The sequence below is a fragment of the Nicotiana tabacum genome, chromosome 22, assembly GCF_000715075.1.
Source record: "Nicotiana tabacum cultivar K326 chromosome 22, ASM71507v2, whole genome shotgun sequence".
Classification (NCBI taxonomy): Eukaryota; Viridiplantae; Streptophyta; class Magnoliopsida; order Solanales; family Solanaceae; genus Nicotiana; species Nicotiana tabacum.
In genome coordinates this window covers 40,660,211-40,678,142 of record NC_134101.1, presented here as the reverse complement: position 1 = coordinate 40,678,142, position 17,932 = coordinate 40,660,211, and the positions used below count along the sequence as shown (strand labels likewise).

General features: G+C 41.3%; 1 protein-coding gene across 1 annotated transcript; it reads right to left on the bottom strand.

Moving 5' to 3' along the window:
• Positions 1-5,641: 5,641 nt before the first annotated feature.
• LOC142175813 (pentatricopeptide repeat-containing protein At5g15340, mitochondrial-like) lies at positions 5,642-6,145 on the bottom strand. Its single transcript, XM_075242813.1, has one exon. It carries the CDS (start codon positions 6,143-6,145, stop codon positions 5,642-5,644), a length of 504 nt encoding a protein of 167 aa, XP_075098914.1.
• Between the last annotated feature and the right edge of the window lie 11,787 nt (positions 6,146-17,932).

Genomic DNA, 17,932 nt, shown 5'->3' with positions numbered 1-17,932 from the left:
CTATAGGACGTGATGGTGCCTAACGTCGCTGTCAGGCAAGCCAACGGTGATTAATCAACTTAGTTACTCATTTTATTATTTTCAAAATCATGAATCCCATTAAATAAGTAGAGTAAAATCAGGTACTCGTAGAAAACCCGTGATTTTATTTTCAAGTTTCCGTATAAAATATAAATTATAAGGTGAAATGATAATGATTACGTGGGCTACAATAATGAACATCCAGTAGGAACCCCCAAAACCTGATATCACAAGTGCATGGGCATCTACTAAGCAGTGTAATAATAATATAACATATGTCTGGAATAAAAGTTAGACAGGAGAATATAAATAACTCTGATGGAGACTCTATATATTGCGGATCGTAACATGGAATGCAGCTCAACGTAAAGTCCCTACAACAGTCGCGCCCTTTAAGCCCAAAAGACCATTATATATATATACACCTGCACAATAAGTGTAGCAAGTGTAGCATGAGTACATAAATTAACTCGTACCCAGTAAGTAGCTAGCCTAACCCCGAAGAAGTAGTGACGAGGGGTTGATGTCGACACTTACTAGAGGTCCAATAAAGCAGTATGCTAAATCCTAAATAGATATAAAGCACAACAGTAATTGTAGGATGAAACGGTAACCAGCATTATCTTTCAAAATATCTTTTAGCGATATAAACTTCTCAATCTCGTATCCTATCTCAAAAGCTCGGGAAATATCAAGTGCCAATATCAAATGAATAAGATATACCATATAAAATGCAAGGCATCAGTGCAAGGAAAATCTCATGAATATTCGGATTGCTAGCAATATAACGCACGATTATGCCGTATCGTACGACCCGATCTCATAAGGAATATGATATTGCCGAGGCGAATGGTCCAATCCCATAATAACATGTACACTGCCGAGAGTCGAGCGGCACGAACGATAGATGCATCTATTATACTGCCGAGGATAACGGTCCGCTCTCATAAGAGTGTGGTGCAAACTCTTGCCAAGGCGAACGAACCCGGTCTCATTAGAATAAGAAAATTAAACGGGTCCTTGTCCCCACTCATGAATATATATGTAAGTTATGAGGTTTTAAGGAAAACTTTGCAATTAGTACGCACAACGCGGATGAAATTCATAAGGGAAGCACAAATTATTCTGCTGATTATCAAGTAGCTCGTCACATCTCTACAATAGCGAGTCTATCACCCTATGTAAGTCTAGTCTCAAGTCGTAATGCGAAATAAAGGAATTAAACGAGCAAAGATGTCTCAAATAGTACAATTATAGAATGGCATGAACCTAAGTCTACCGGGACATAATCAAGAATTCTAGCATACGCACGGACACTCGTCACCTCATACGTGCGTAACTCCCACAACATGTAGCACATAAGAATATAACACCTACGGGGTAAATTTCCCCTCACAGAATTAGACAGGAGACTTACCTCGCTCGAAAATTCGACAACTGACTCCAACGCCACTCTAACACCTCAAATCGATGCTCGTTGCTCCAAAACTAGTCAAACAATATGCAAACCAATAAAAATATACTCTAATACTTTAAAAGAATCAATTTATAACAATTCTCAAATCCGCTCGAAAAGTCAATAAAGTCAATCATCGGGCCCATGTGCCTGGAACCCGACAAAACTCACAAAATCCGATAATCCATTCAATTCCAAGTTCAACCATACTAGTTTCACTCAAATCCGACTCCGAATCGACGTTCAAAACTCAAACATTCACTCTATGAAACTTTAGACAAAAACCCCCTAATTATCTTTTTAAATCATCAACCAAATACTAAAAATAAGGATAGATTAATGAAATATAATCAAAACCGAGTAGAGAACACTTACCCTAATCCATATGGAGAAAATCACTTTAATCCGAGCTACACAACTCCAAATATGATAAAATGGCCGAAACACCTGAAATATAGCTTCTGCCCAGGTGTTTACCCTTCACGATCGCGAAGCACAACTTTTCTCAGCTCAAAATTTCCTTTCGCGATCGCGGAAAACCAATCGCAATCGCGAAGAACAAGCTGCTCAACTCCTTCAGACATCGTCTAGTATAATGGTCATAACGTTTTGTACAAAACTCCAAATGACAAATGGTTTGACTTTCTGACAATTATGTGCGATCGTGATGCATACTGCTATAGTCAAAAATCAACAATTAAAAATGGCCTAGAAATGGTCCGAAATCACTCTGAAACTCACCCGAGCCCCTCGGGACCCAGTCCGAACATACCAACAAGTCCCAATACCTTATAAAACTTATCCAAAGGCTAAAAATGCCACAAAGAACATAAAAATCATGAATCGACGATAAAAATCTTTCTTTCAACTTTCAAACTTTCAAACTTTGACGAACGCATCCGAATTATATCAAAACATTTCAGAATGACGCCAAACTTTACGCACAAGTCACAAATCACGATAAGAACCTATTCCAAGGCTCGAAACCCCAAACGGATATCGATATCACCAAAGTCCACCTCAAACCAAACATAGGAAATTCTAAAACCTTCAAAATGCCAACTTTTCACAATAAGCGCCGAAATGCTCCCGGGCGACCCGATATTTAACCCGAACATACGCCCAAGTCCGAAATAATCATACGAACCTATTGGAACCTTCAAATCCCGATTACGAGGTCATTTACTCAAAAGTCAAACCTTAGTCAATTCTTCCAACTTAAAGCTTCCGAAATTAGAATTTTCCATCTGAATCAACTCTGAACTTCCCGAAATTCGATTCTGACTATGCGTATAAGTCATGAAACATGAAGTGAAGCTACCCAAGGCCTCAAACTATCGAGCGACATGCTAGAGCTCAAAATGACCGGTCGGGTCATTGCAATACTCCCGTCAATTCGGCAACCTTTTATGTGCTTAATCTCTTTATCCATATATTCTATTTCAAAAATATTTAAATTGATAAAAAATATCCAAAGGAAAATTAGCAAACCATCACAATGACATCAATGCTTCCCTAAGACCTACCAATGTCTAATAAGAGTATTAAAATCTGTATATTTCAAAAACTATCCATAATCCAACTATTTTTCAATGAGTAAAGTGTAGAAAATTCATTGAGGAGAAGTAAAGAAGTAGTCGCCACGTGCCCAGATGATCACTTTATTTAGGAAATACGTTATTTATATTATTTTTAGAATTATATTACAGTCAAATATAGAGTAATAGTACAAGCTTAACGTAACATGTGAGTAATTAAGTGGTGGAACAATTAATAATTACAGTGAATTTGTGAAGGGATAAAATTGCACTTTTGATTTAAATGAATATTAAATAAACTTAGTCAAATATCACAAATACTAAAATTACTATTTACCAATACTGGAGGGACCAAAAATACTATTAACCTTTTATCAAATATGTTAGTACAAAAATAAAATATAAAGGTTAAAATGATATTACTTGACAGAAAGAGTTTTGTAGCTCTCCTGGTCGGAGGCCCTTAGATTTCCTAGTTAGACGATGGATTCGAACACCGATGATGCATATGTTTGAGTAAAGTTTTTATGTGCCTTGTCCTATCCCATCGGCTAAAATATCTATGTCCTCTTCCGTATCATTATCAGGACACAAGATTTTGTTAAAACTCAAAATTTGAATTCTCACTATCAGTAGACTTACTTTGAATTTTAGTCAGATTTTCACTATCAGGTCACTTGTTTTATAAACTGTAGCATATAGCATCAACAATAAATTCAGTGATTTTTCATAAGTGGGGATCTGGAAAGAGTATAATGTACGCAGTCGTGCCCCTATCCAAGAAGGGTATAGAGGTTGTTTTCGATAGCCGATTGGCTAGAGAATGGATAAAAAAAAAGGCAACAAGTAGGAACAACAACAAGATAAAAATAAGACTGAAGCCAAGAAAGCAGTTAAATTCTAGACAATATAGCAATCTATGAATAAAGGGATAGAATACTAACACTAATGCTAGCAAACTGAATAATATAAAGAGAAACGCTCGACTACCCACTAGCCTTTTATCTTAATCTTCGACCTCCACACCCTCCTATATAGGGACATGTCCTCAGTCAGCTCCAGTTACGCCATGTCCAACCTAATCACCTCTCCCCAATACTTCTTAGGCCTACTTCTACCCCTCATGATGCCCACTAAGGCTAACCTCTCGCACCATCTAAGTGGGGCTTCTATGCTTCTCCTCTTAACATGCTCAAACCATCTCAACCTCGCCTCCCATATTTTATCCTCTACAGGGGCCACTGCCACCTTATACCAAATAACTTCATTCCTAAGTTTATCTCATCTAGTATGCCCACACAACCACCTTAACATCCTCATCTTATTTACTTTCATCTTCTGGACATGAGAGTTCTTGATAGGCCAATACTATGTTGCATACAACATAGTCGGTCTAACTACTACCTTGTAGAACTAACCTTTAAGTCTCAACGGCACATTCTTATCATACAAGACACCAGAAGCGAGTCTCTACATCATTCATCTTGATATGATACGATACTTAACATCCTCATCAATCTCTCTGTTACCTTATATTATAGATACAAGGTATTTGAAACTCTCTCTCCTACGGATGACCTGTGTATCAAGACTCGCACTCTTGTCCGCTTCCTAGGTAATTTTGCTGAACTTGCAGTCCAAGTACTCCGTCTTAGTCCTGCTCAGCTCGAAATCTTTAAACTCAAGAGTCTGTCTCCAAACCTCTCGTCTGTCGTCGACACCTCCTCGTGTCTCGTCAATCAGAACTATATCATCTGCAAATAACATATACCATAGAACCTTCCCTTGAATGTGCCGCGTCAATGCGTCCATCGCCAATGAAAACAAAAACGGGCTAAGGGTTGATCCCGTATGCCACCCCATCACAACCGGGAAGTGTTCTAAGTCTCCTCTCACTGACCTCACCCGTATAATAGCTCTATCATACATGTCCTTAATCACTCTAATGTAGGCTACAGGCACACCTTAAGCCTCTATACACCTCCACAGAACATCTCTCGGGACTTTGTTGTATGCTTTCTCTAAGTCAATGAACACCATATATAAATACTTTTTCATTGCCCTATACTGATCCCCCAATCCCATCACCAGATGAATGACTTTCGTATTCGAACGACCCAACATGAAATCGAACTAGTTCTCGGTAATAGAAACATTCCTTCTCACCCTCCCTTCCACCATCCACTCCCAAACTTTAATCGTATGACTATGCAGCTTGATACCCGTATAGTTATAGCAATTTTAGATATTACCTTTGTTCTTGTATAATAGAATCATCGTACTCCACCTCCATTAGTCAGGCTTCCTCTCCGTCCTAAAAATGACGTTGAACAACCTAGATAGTCATTCCAAGTCAGCCTTAGTTGCGCTCTTCCAAAATTTTACGGGGATCTTGTCTGACCCGGTCGCTCTGCCCCTGCTCATCCTACGCATCGCCACCTCGACCTTCCCTATACTTATGTGCCTACAGTACTCAAAGGCCTGATGACTCCCAGCATGCTCCAAGTCACATGACACAATATCCATGTTCCCCTATCATTCAAGAATTTATGGAAGTATGACTGCCACCTCTGCCTAATCTGAGCCTCATCCATCAGTACTCTACCATCCTCGTCTTTTATGCAATTCACTTGATGGCCAGATCACGTGTCTTCCTTTCTTTCATTAGGCATTCCCCCAGCTCAAGGTTTTTATGGACACTGCATGACCCCAATAGTGATCCCAACACAACTTCATGGGGGGCAATCAACATTCTTCTGATTCTGGACTCTGCTTCTTCAAGATGTCCTGCCCGACCCAAAAGATCCACAATGCAAGAATAGTTCTCTGCAGAAAGCTTTATTCCATATGATGATTCAAGGCTATAGATTAAGTGTCGACCTTGAACAACTAAACCTGAGTGACTACAAGCACTTAACAAAGATGCAAATGTTACATCATCTGGTTTGACCTCTCTAAACATCTGAGCAAACAAATGCAATACCATATCTCCCTTTCCCTGCATTGCCAGTCCGCTTAGCATGGTATTCCATGTAACTATGTTCCTTCGAGGCATCACCTTGAAAACTCGAAAAGCATCATCAATCCTCCCACATTTAGCATACATGTTAATCAAGGCAGTTGCCACCATTATATCGATTTCATGTTTTATCATATTCAAAGCATACAAATGTCCCCGCCTCTCTCTCCAAGCTCTTCATACAAATGTCCAAACGCCATTGTCTTAGCCGTAGTGACTGCTAACTTTGTCTTCTTCTTAGCCTTCTTATATCGCTCCCTGTTGGCCCTCTTCTCCACCTCGTCTATCATCTATACTAGCTTTTTATAAGCCGCTTTTTTGGCTTTCACTTTACCTTAGACTTCTTCATTTCACCATCAGTCCCCTTTGCGGTTACCAGAGAAAACCTTCGAGACCTCTAACACCTCTCTCGCAGCTTCTCTAATACAGTTCACTGTCATGGTCCACATACAACCTGAGTCCCCACTACTCCTCCAAGCCTCCACAGCCAGTAACTTCTCCCTCAACACATGAGTTTTGTCCTCAGTCAAGGCACCCCACCTGATCCTAGGCAGACTGGACACAACCCTTTTTTCTCTTGTCCGCATGATCTTCAGGTCCACAACCAATAGCCTATGTTGGGTTGTGAGATTCTCACTCGGTATGACCTTACAGACCATACATAAACCTCTATCACACCTCCTGAGAAGTAGATAATCAATTTGGGTCTTGGCTATTGTACTTTGGAAGGTGACCAAGTGCTCCTCCTTCTTCGGGAAACACGAGTTAACAACCATCAAATCAAAGGCTTTAACACTATCCAACAGCGAAGTTCTCCTCCATTCCTGTCTCCAAAATCGAAGCCGACATGTACACTGTCATAATCCCTAGACGATGCCCCAATGTGACCATTAAAATCTCCTCCTAAGATAATCTTTTTAGTGTACGAAATTCCCCCCCCCCCCTCCCACTGACCCATCCAAGTCCTCCCAGAAGCGCCTTTTGATCTTCTCGTACAAATCCACTTGAGGCGTACAGACACTAATTATATTCAAAGTAAATACTCCATAAACAGTAGCATATGTTTTATTTAAAGTTTTTGTATGCCTGGTCCTATCCCATCTTCTATGATACTACATATCTATCTGCTAAAAATCACATAATAAAGGGTCTTGTACTTGTGGACCTCTTAGACTATACGGGTATTCTAAACCAATAGACTAAGAATCAAACTGCAAATATCAAGAGCAAGAATCATGCTGCTATATATTCTTTTCCGATGAAGTTGAATTAATGATGAGCTTTTGAATGCTTATTTGATGTTTGAAAGTATTTCCATGAACTCAAAATCTGAAGTCTTCGTCGATATGTTTTTGAGTACACTAACGTGTATTATAAACATAGCACTAATTTGAGTTTTAGTTAGACTCTCACTATCAAGCTACATGTTTTTTTTAGACTCAAAATTTTTGAATATAGTATTTCTAATATAGTTTCAGTTTTTGTTTGACTCTCAGTCCACATGATTTTATTAGGACTAAAGTTCAAGATTCAAAATTAGTGTAAGTTTTTTACTAGTACTAATTAGAGGCGAACCTAGTATTTCTAAAATATGGGTGCACCACTAAAATAAGGAGAAAAAAAAGTATTAAGTGAAAATTGATCCATATTCCCTATGACTATCAAGACACATGTTTTTATTAAGACTTAGATTTGAAGTCTTCGTCAATATGGTTTTTAGTACAATGAGGCGTGTATTATAAACATAGCATTAATTTGCGTCTTAGTTAGACTCTCGCTATCCAGCTACATATTTTTATTAAGAGTCAAATTCATTTAATATAGTGTATACGGGTGAATTTGAGCTAATGGTGCATCCTAGCCTCCGACAAAATAAGCTAGGTTCGAGACATGGCAACAAAGGACCGAAATCGAGCTAAAGTCCCACCGGGCATGACGCCTGCCTTCGAGAATATCGAGACCATGGTCCCAGAATCGGTCTTATACTCGATCGACTTCGAAGGACATTGTTAGAGACACTTAGTATTTCTCTTAGAGCATGTGAATTATTTCTACCTGGTTTTGGGAGTTGTAATTGTTTGTATCGCAGTTTTTATTTATATTTCATGTGTTGAGGTTTGAGTTTAGTTTATATTCTGTTATTCCGCACAAATCTTAGGCTTATCTAGTCATAAAGACTAGGTGTCGTCACGATATTCTACGGAGAAAAATTTGGATCGTGACAGTAGACTATATAAACTCAGATAACAACTTAATCAACATTTATTTGAATCAGAAACATGACAAGTAATCACAAGTGGGCAATATCTTATCATAAACAGAAAATAACATTTCTATATTGGTTATAAGTATCATAAACGACTATAGTTCTCATAACGCATTAAACATGTTTATAATGTTCACATAAGATGAACAAAAGAGAAAAGTTAGAGGTATACTGACGTTTTGAAGGGCAGCAGACCAAACAAGGATATCTCTTAGTTTCTTAAGACCCCTCGGACAATCTAGCATAACCAACAGAAGACCGAAATATCTGTAACGGGCCGAATGTTACGGCGGGAATCTCGGCACGTATCGATACAGAACCGGCAATCAGCGAATCGGAAGATTTTTTACCTTTTATAGAGTTGTACCTAAAATAGGACTCCCTTACTATATAAAGGGGGTCTAATAATTCATTTGACACATTGTAACACGCACTCAAAATCAATACATTATTATTTTCTCTATCTTTAAGTTCTTGTTCTTTTTTTATCGACCGGCTCGAGAGCGATTATACCATCAAAGTTGAAACTATCCAATTCGTGTGGTTTGGATTTATTTATCTTTATTTATTCACTAGCAACTTAATTTATCGCTTTGTATCAAGTTAATCCGCATATCCTTAAAACCACTTACAAATTTAATTGTTATCCTATTTCGAAGGTAAATATTTTGGCGCCCACCGTGGGGCGCTAAGGAAAATAGTGGCGATTTGATACAAATTTCCGTAACACACCTTATTTTACACTTGTTCTTTGAAGTGTCTTTGATTCCAGGTAAAAATTGAAATGTCAAACCCACAGTCTGCCCATCTAAACATAGATGCGAAGTCCAGCCACCATGGCGAGAACAACAATGCAGCACCTGGTAACGAGGTGCCCCCGGTCGATCTCGACGAAATTCCGGTGGCACACCCCATCGATGCCAGTTCGTATTTGGCCATCAACACAAATTTGCCTATCGACCCCGAGAACAGCATACGCGGGGAAGTCCGATTAATTGCCCAGAATACTTGCAATGGAGAAAATGATGGGATCATATTGCGAGTGATCTTCGAAATGTTACAGGCTTAATAGGCAGTGATAGCCCAGTTGAAAAACCAAAGTCGAGCGCCGAGCAGGGTTTGAGCCCGAGCCATCCCGGGAAGTCACCCACAGAAATGAACCGATCACAGAGAGGCCGAAAGAAAATTAATCAGGGACTAACCCCGAGATCATAAAAATGCTCGAGGAATTGATAAAACGGATAGCATCGGGGGAGAAGAAAATCGAAGCCAATAACAAAAAGTGGAAACCTACAATTCCAGGGTCGATCAAATCCCAATAGCACCTCCGATATTGAAGGGCCTGGATTCCAAGAAGTTTGTTCAAAAACTTTTTTCTTCGAGCGCAGCGCCGAAGACAATCCAAATAAAGTTCCGCATGCCCGATATACCTAAGAACAACGGAACGACCGACCCAAATGAGCATGTTACCTGCTACAGATGCGCCATCAAAGGGAACGACTTGGAGGATGATGAGATCGAGTTTGTCCTGCTGAAAATATTCGGGGAAACTCTATCCAAGGGAGTTATGATATAGTATCACATCCTACCTCCTAATTCTATTAACTCGTTTGTTATGCTTGTATATTCATTCGTAAAAGCACACGCCGAGGCTATCAAGGTCGAGACCAGGAAGTCAGACCTTTTAGAAGTGAAGCAGAGGGATAATGAGATTCTTAGGGAATTCGTGTCCCAATTTCAAATGGAACGGATGGACTTGCCTCCGGTCGCAGACGATTGTTCCATTCAAGCCTTCACCCAGGGACTCAATGTTCGAAGCTCATTGGCTTCACAGTAGTTGAAGCAACATCTGGTGGAGTACCCGACTGTAACTTGGGCCGACGTGCATAATCGATATCAATCAAAAATAAGGGTCGAAGATGCTCAACTCGGGGCCACTTCCGAGTCCATTTATCCCATCAGATCAATTGACAGAGTTAGGAGAGACATAGATCGTGAGCCAAGGTCGAACAGGGATTGGTATCAGCCATACAATGGAGACTGAAAAGGTAGTGGATCTGGGAAAAACCCCACAAAAAGTGAAATAATAAGTGATCGAGGTCAAAACAATCGGAGACTCATGAGCAAAACCAGTTTCGACAGGCCCATCGGGCCGAAAGAAGCGCCAAGGCTATCGGAGTACAACTTTAACGTCGACGTTGACGCCATCGTATCTGCCATTGGACGTATCAAGGACACCAAATGGCCTCGGCCTCCACAATTTGATCCAGCCCAAAGGGATCCTAAACTAATGTGCAACTATCATGGCACTCACGGTCACAGGACAGAAGATTGACGACAATTAAGAAAAGAAGTAGCCCGGCTATTCAATAACGGGCATCTTCGAGAGTTCCTCAGTGATCGAGCCAAGAACCACTTTAGGAACAGAGATTCTAGTAAACAGGTTGAACAGGAGGAACCTCAGCACATCATTAACATGATCATCGGTGGGGTCGATGTCCCCCAGGGGCTGCCTGAAGAGCACCAAAGTATCTATCATAAGGGAAAAACGGACTCGGGATTACGTTCTGGAGGGAACCTTATCTTTCAACGACGAACACGCTGAGGGGATCATGCAGCCCCACAATGATGCACTGGTAATATCAGTACTCATAAATAAATCTTGAGTTAAACGTGTGTTAATTGATCTAGGTAGCTCGGCCAACATCATCAGATAGAGGGTCGTGGAACAGCTCGGCCTACAGGATCAAATCGTGCTTGTTGTCCGAGTCCTAAACGGGTTCAACATGGCATGTGAGACTACTAAAGGGGAGATAGAAATACCGGTGAACACCGCCAGGACCGTTTAGGAATCAAAGTTCTATGTGATCGAGGGGGACAAAGGTACAATGCTCTGTTCGAAAGACCGTGGATTCACAACATGAGGGCGGTACCCTCAACTCTACACCAGGTGTTGAAGTTCCCAACGCCGGAAGGAATAAACATAGTTTACGGGGAACAACCGGCCTCCAAAGAGATATCCGTGGTCAATGAGATGGCCCCGCTATCAACACATACGGCACCAAAGAAGCTGAGTCCGGTCACCAAGGGAGAAACCAAATAGAAACAACTGACATTGGCTCTGTCCTAATCGGAGAAGCAGGAGATGGGTGAGGACGATGACTACGGGGTTCCCAGGTCTTTCGTAGCTCCCGATGACTCCGACGCTACCAAATCAACGGTCGAGGAACTGGAGCAAGTCGTACTGATCTAACACTCACCCGATGGAAAGGTATACCTAGGCATGGGGTTGAATCCCGAGCTCAGGAAAAATCTCATTCAATTTCTTATAGATAACAAAGATTGTTTCGCTTGGTCACACCTTGATATGATAGGGATCCCACCGGAAATAATCACTTACATGCTAAGCTTGGACCCGAAGTTCCACCCGGTCAAGAAGAAGAGAAGACCCTAGTCCGAGGTCAAACATGCTTTCATCAAGGACGAGGTATCTAAACTCCTTAAAATATGGTCCATACAGGAGGTAAAATACCCAAACTGGTTAGAAAACGTAGTAGTAGTCCCCAAAAAAGGGAACAAATTAAGAATGTGTGTAGATTATAAATATTTGAATAAAGCATGTTATAAGGAATATTTCCCTTTGCCTAACACGAGATCCTCAGTTTTCTCGATGCTTATTCCGGGTACAATCAAATTCGGATGGACCTGGATGATCAGGAAAAAACTTGCTTTATCACCAAGTACGGCACCTACTGCTATGATGTGATGTCGTTCGTACTAAAAAATATCGGCGCCACTTACCAACGCCTAGTAAATCGGATGTTCGAAGAGAAAATAGAAAAATCAATGGAGGTTTACATTGATGGTATGTTGGTTAAGTCCCTGCGAGCAGAGGACCATTTGAAACATTTGCAGGAAACCTTCAGAATATTGAAGAAATACAATATGAAGCTGAACCCAGAGAAATGTGCATTTGGAGTCGGGTCCGATAAATTCCTCGGATTCATGGTATCCAATCGGGGGATCGATATCAACCCCGATAAGATCAAGGCCATTGAAGATATCACTATTGTGGACAACGTGAAGGTCATACAAAGGTTAACCGGGCGCATAGCCACCTCGGGACGATTTATCTCGAGGTCTTCCGATAAGAGACATTGTTTTTTCTCACTGTTAGAGGAAAATAATAACATCTCGTGGAACCCAGAGTGCCAGCGGGCCTTGGAGGAGCTCGATCAATATCTCTCGAGTCCACCGCTGCTTCACACGCCGAAGATAGACGAACGGCTATACCTATACTTGGTAATATCGGAGATAGCGGTAAGTGGATTCCTGGTCCGGGTAGAGAAAGGTACGCAATTTCCAATTTACTATGTTAGCAGGACTCTCGACGAGGCCGAAACTATACCCTCACCTAGAAAAGTTGGCGCTCGCTTTGCTAAGCACCTCTAGGAAGCTAAACCCGTACTTCCAATATCACCCCATATGTGTCGTAACCACTTACCCATTGAGGAATGTAATGCATAAACCCGAGCTCTCGGAATGGTTGGCCAAATGGGTCGTAGAGATCAATGTGTACGACATCGAATATTGGCCTTGGACCGCCATTAAGTCTCAAATTTTGGCAGACTTTGTGGCTGACTTTACACCGACCCTAATACCCAAGGTCTAAAGAGAGTTGTTGTTGAACTCGGGGACCTCTTTGGGAATCTGGACCCTCTTTAAGGATGGCGCCTCAAATGCGAAGGGGTCCGGACTTGGAATTGTATTGAAACTGCCCGCAGGTAATATAGTTAGACAATCTATCAGGACTGTAAAATTAACTAACAATGAAACCGAGTATGAGGCCATGATTGCAGGTCTCGAACTGGCCAAAATCTTAGGGGCAGAGGTGGTCAAAGGTAAGTGTGATTCCCTCCTTGTGGTGAACCAAATTAATGGGACATTCGAAGTTAGAATAGAACATATGCAAAGGCACCTGGATAAACTGCAGGTAATATTACATTGGTTCAAATAATGGACTCTACAACACGTGCCTCAGGATCAAAACAGCGAGGTCGATGCCCTTGCCAATTTGGGATCGTCGATCGATGATGACGAGTTCAACTCGAGAGCGGTCGTGCAACTCATGAGATAGGTAGTGGAAGAAGGTCACACCTAGATAAACTCAATGAGCCTGACTTGGAACTCGAGAAACCAATATATAGAATATCTGAAGACAGGAAAACTACCTTCAGACCTAAAGGAAGTGAGAACTCTGCGTACGAAGGCGACCTGATTCATCCTGTCCGAAGAAGGTAGAACGCTTGATGGCCCACTCCTAATATGTCTAGGACCCGGAGACACCGAGTATGTTCTGAGGGAAATCCATAAAGGCACCTGTGAAAATCATTCGAGCTCCGAATCATTAGTTCAGAAAATAATCAGAGCTGGCTACTAATGGATCGACTTGGAAAAGGACGCGAAGGAGTTCGTACGAAAATGCGACGGGTGTCAGAGGCATGCTCCGATGATTCATCAGCCTAGGGAGCTTCTACATTCGGTCTTGTCTCCTTGGTCGTTCATGAAATGGGGAATGGACATCGTTGGCCCCCTTCCATGGGCACCCGATAAGGCTCAATTTATATTATTTATGACTAACTATTTTTCTAAATGGGCGGAAGCCCAAGAGTTTGAGAAAGTCATGGAGAAGGAAGTCATTGATTTAATCTGGGACTACATAATATGTCGGTTCGGAATACCGGCCGAGATCGTGTGTAATAATGGGAAGCAGTTCGTCGACAGTAAAGTAAACAAGTTTCTGGAGGATCATAACATCAAAAGAATCCTGTCGACACCCTATCACCTTAGTGGGAACGAGCTAGCGAAGTCCACGAATAAAATCATACTCCAAAACCTCAGAACGAGGCTCAAGGTAGGCCCACTTGTTCCCAAAGACGGACTCTTCTTCGGTATCTCTAAGTCACCCAATCCGGTGACGTCCTCCGTGGCAGTGGAATCCACGCCATCAAGAAAACTGTGTAAAGGGTCATCCACCCCATGGGCCCCTCGTTGGGGCGTTCTTTCACCGTTTGGGCCTCATTGTACATAGATTCAGTAAATGAGGGTGACTCGGTGATATCTATCACAACGAGTGCCTCCTTCGGGGCATTGCCCACATCCCGAGAAGCCTCGGCCCCGGCCTCCTCATCGACCTCGTTAGCTTGAGGCAGATCAGCCTCAGAGTTCTCCGGTTCGAAGCCCCCTGCCCTTTGGGCTGCGATGGCACGCGAGCCACTAGAACAAAGGGTTCTTCTTCTTCTTTGGATTTGTCTCTCAGCCTATAGAGCGAATCCGAGGATGGTATCCGGGCACTGGTGCTTTATTTTGACTTGTGCACCATCTTTCTTCTTATTTTCTTTTTCTTCGAGGTCGGGGAACTCGGAGCCCTTTTTCTTTTCTTTTCTTCTTATCGGCCTGTCTCGGAGCAGGGGACTCGATAGGTAAGTCATCGCCACCAACTGGAGGCCTCAGCTCGACATCCTTAGATAAACCTGCATAAAGAAGTAAAGGGAGTAAAGTCTTAATATTAAAAGAGGAATCCTAATAGTACCTACTCGAGAAAGAAGCCTCACCATGGGAACGGGCCTCCCAACGGTCCTTCGAGAGCTTGCGCCACTAGCGCTCGGAATACGGCATCTGTCATATGATACCCTCGACCCACTCCTTGTATCGAGGGACAACATTTGGGACCCGAGCAACGGTTGTACCACCACAAAGCACCAATAAGGAAAAGAGAAGTAAGTGTAAAATTGACATTCGAAAGTAAATCGTACTTAAGTGAGGTATTTCACTTCTCGGGGAATGGCCTGCACTCGGCTGGGATTAAGTCTGAAGTCATCACTCGAACAAAACAGCCTTGCCAGCCCCGATCCCAGTCCTCATCAATACTTGAGAACGGGGCTTTATTGGCCCATCGCATTAGCTTTATCAATACCCCTCCCCCTCGCAGAAGATTCGGAGACTGTATAAGCGTAGAAGATGGTCGGTGGTGAACGAGCATCCATTGAATTTGTTCACAAAGAACCGGAGGGGGATCACGATCCTCTAGAGCGATGGGTGAATCTGGCCTAGGCACACGTTGTACCTCTGCAAAAATCCAAAATGACCGGATCCATTGGGCCCAATGTAAAGGGATAAGTGTGAACACTTAGGTATCCCTCGACATGGGTGGTAATGGCTTCATTGGGGTCAGGGACCGCTATGTCCTTATCAACCCAGTTGCAGTCTCTTCAGATTGTGGGGAGGATCTCTTCGGTGATCGAGCAGATGTATCTCAAGACCTCCTCACGCCGGCCTTGTACGGACGAAGGCTTTTTGACATTGAAATCGACGTGGACCGAGCATCCCCTGGGGATGAATATTTTAAAAGGGGATTCAAGTACTGGTTCATCGACGGAAGCGCGCGAAACGGTCTCCTCGGTTTTAGTAGCTGGTCGCGAAGTAGAAGGATTTTCTTTCTGGGGAACGGTTTTGGAAGTTTTTTCCATTTCTTAAAAAATGGAGGAAAGCCTGAGAAAGGTGGAGAAAGAAATGAAGATTTAAGGATTAGACATTTTGGCTTGAGATAAAGATAGGTAAAAATTCTCGCAAAGGATCTCAAATAACCGGAGTAAAAGTGCTAGAAAGTATTTAAATCTTAAAGGTACGATGGTAGAAGGTTTGGATGTAAAGTTAAAATGAACAAAGGATGGGGTATTTATAGTATTCTAGCGGCGTTTCGCATCCAGGGACGGTGGACCGGCGGGTGACATGCATTTAATGCCATTAAGACTTGACTGACGAGACATTTCAGTTATTTTGTCATTTCTGTCACAGTGTATCGAAGTGAGAATCGAAAGCTCATATCATTTCTCGTCGTTTGCTCTCTGAAAAATGAGGGGACTATCTGTATACGGGTGAAATAGAGCTCATGGTGCATCCTAGCCCCCGACAAAATAATCTAGGTTCGATACATGGCAACAAAGGGCCGAAATCGAGCCAAAGTCCCACCGGGCATGACGCCTGCCTTCGAGAATATCGAGGTCATGGTCCCGGAATCGATCTTAGACTTGATCAACTTTGAAGGACATTGTCGGACAATCCAGCATAGCCAACAGAAGACCGAAATATCCGTAACCGGCAAGAATGTTATGGCGAAAATCTCGGCACGTATCGATAAGGAACCGGCAATCAGCGAATCGAAAGATTTTTTTACCTTTTATAGAGTTGTACCTAAAATAGGACTCCCCTACTATATAAAGGGGGTCTAATAATTCATTTGACATATTGTAACATGCACTCAAAAGCAATACATTATTATTTTCTCTGTCTTTAAGTTCTTCTTCTTTTTTTGATCGACACCGGTCGTGGTGAGCCCGGCTCGAAAGCGATTATAGCATCAAAGCTGAAACTATCCAATTCGTATGGTTTGGATTTATTTTATCTTTATTTATTCACTAGCAACTTAATTTATCGCTTTGTATCAAGTTAATCCGCGTATCCTTAAAACCACTTACGATTAGCGTAAGTTTATTACTAGTATTAATCAAAAGCGGATCTAGTATTTTTAAAATATGAGTGCACTACTAAAGAAAGGCGGAAAAAAAGTATTAAGTGGGAATTAATCTTATTCCCTATCACTATCAGGACACATGTTTTTATTAAGACTCAAAAATTTTAAGTCTTCGTCAATAAGTTTTTGAGTACAATGAGGCGTATATTATAAACAGTAGCATTAGTTTGAGTTTTAGTTAGACTCTCACTATTAGGCTATATGTTTTTATTAAGACTCAATATTTTTGAATATAGTAGTCTTATTTTGAATTATAGTTTGACTCTTAGGCCCCATGATTTTATTAAGACTTAAAATCAAGATTCAAAATTAGTGTAAGCCTATTACTAGTGTTAGTCATGGCCGGATCTAGTATTTTAAAACATGAGTGTACCTCTTAAAAAAAAAGGGAAAAAGTATTAATTGAAAATTGATCCCTATTTCATATTACTATCAGGACACGTGTTTTTATTAATATTCAAAATTTGAAGTCTTCATATGTTTTTGAGTACACTGGAGCGTGTATTATAAACAAAAGCATTACTTTCAGTTTTAGTTAGACTCTCACTATCAGGCTACATATTTTTATTAAGACTCAAAAATTTTGAATATAGTAGTATTATTTTGAGTTTTAGTTTGATTCTTAGGCCACATGATTTATTAAGTACTAGTACTAGTTAGAGGTGGATCTAGTATTTTTAAAATATAGGTGCACCGCTAAAAAAAAGTACTAAATGAGAATTGATCCCTATTCCTTTGGATAAATAACTCAGTATTCAGTCAAGTGCACCATTCAATATTTGTGGACCATCGGTGCTAACATATAATATTAGACTAATTCTAGAAAATACATACATAAAATATCTAGTTTGGCGAAGAGACCATGGGTTCACGTGCCCCATAAATTACCTATACATCCGCCCTTGGTACTAGTCTTTGACTCTTTGGACCCAAATAATAGCCTATTTGTAGGGTGTTTGGCTAAGCTTATAAGCTGGCTAAACTAGCATATAAGAACCTTTTGGCTGATTTACGCGTTTGGTAAACATCTAAAGTGCTT

Bases quoted from the DNA above. Each gene is read 5' to 3' on its own strand.
- LOC142175813 (XM_075242813.1), bottom strand. From the start codon at position 6,145: ATGGTGGCAACTGCCTTGATTAACATGTATGCTAAATGTGGGAGGATT.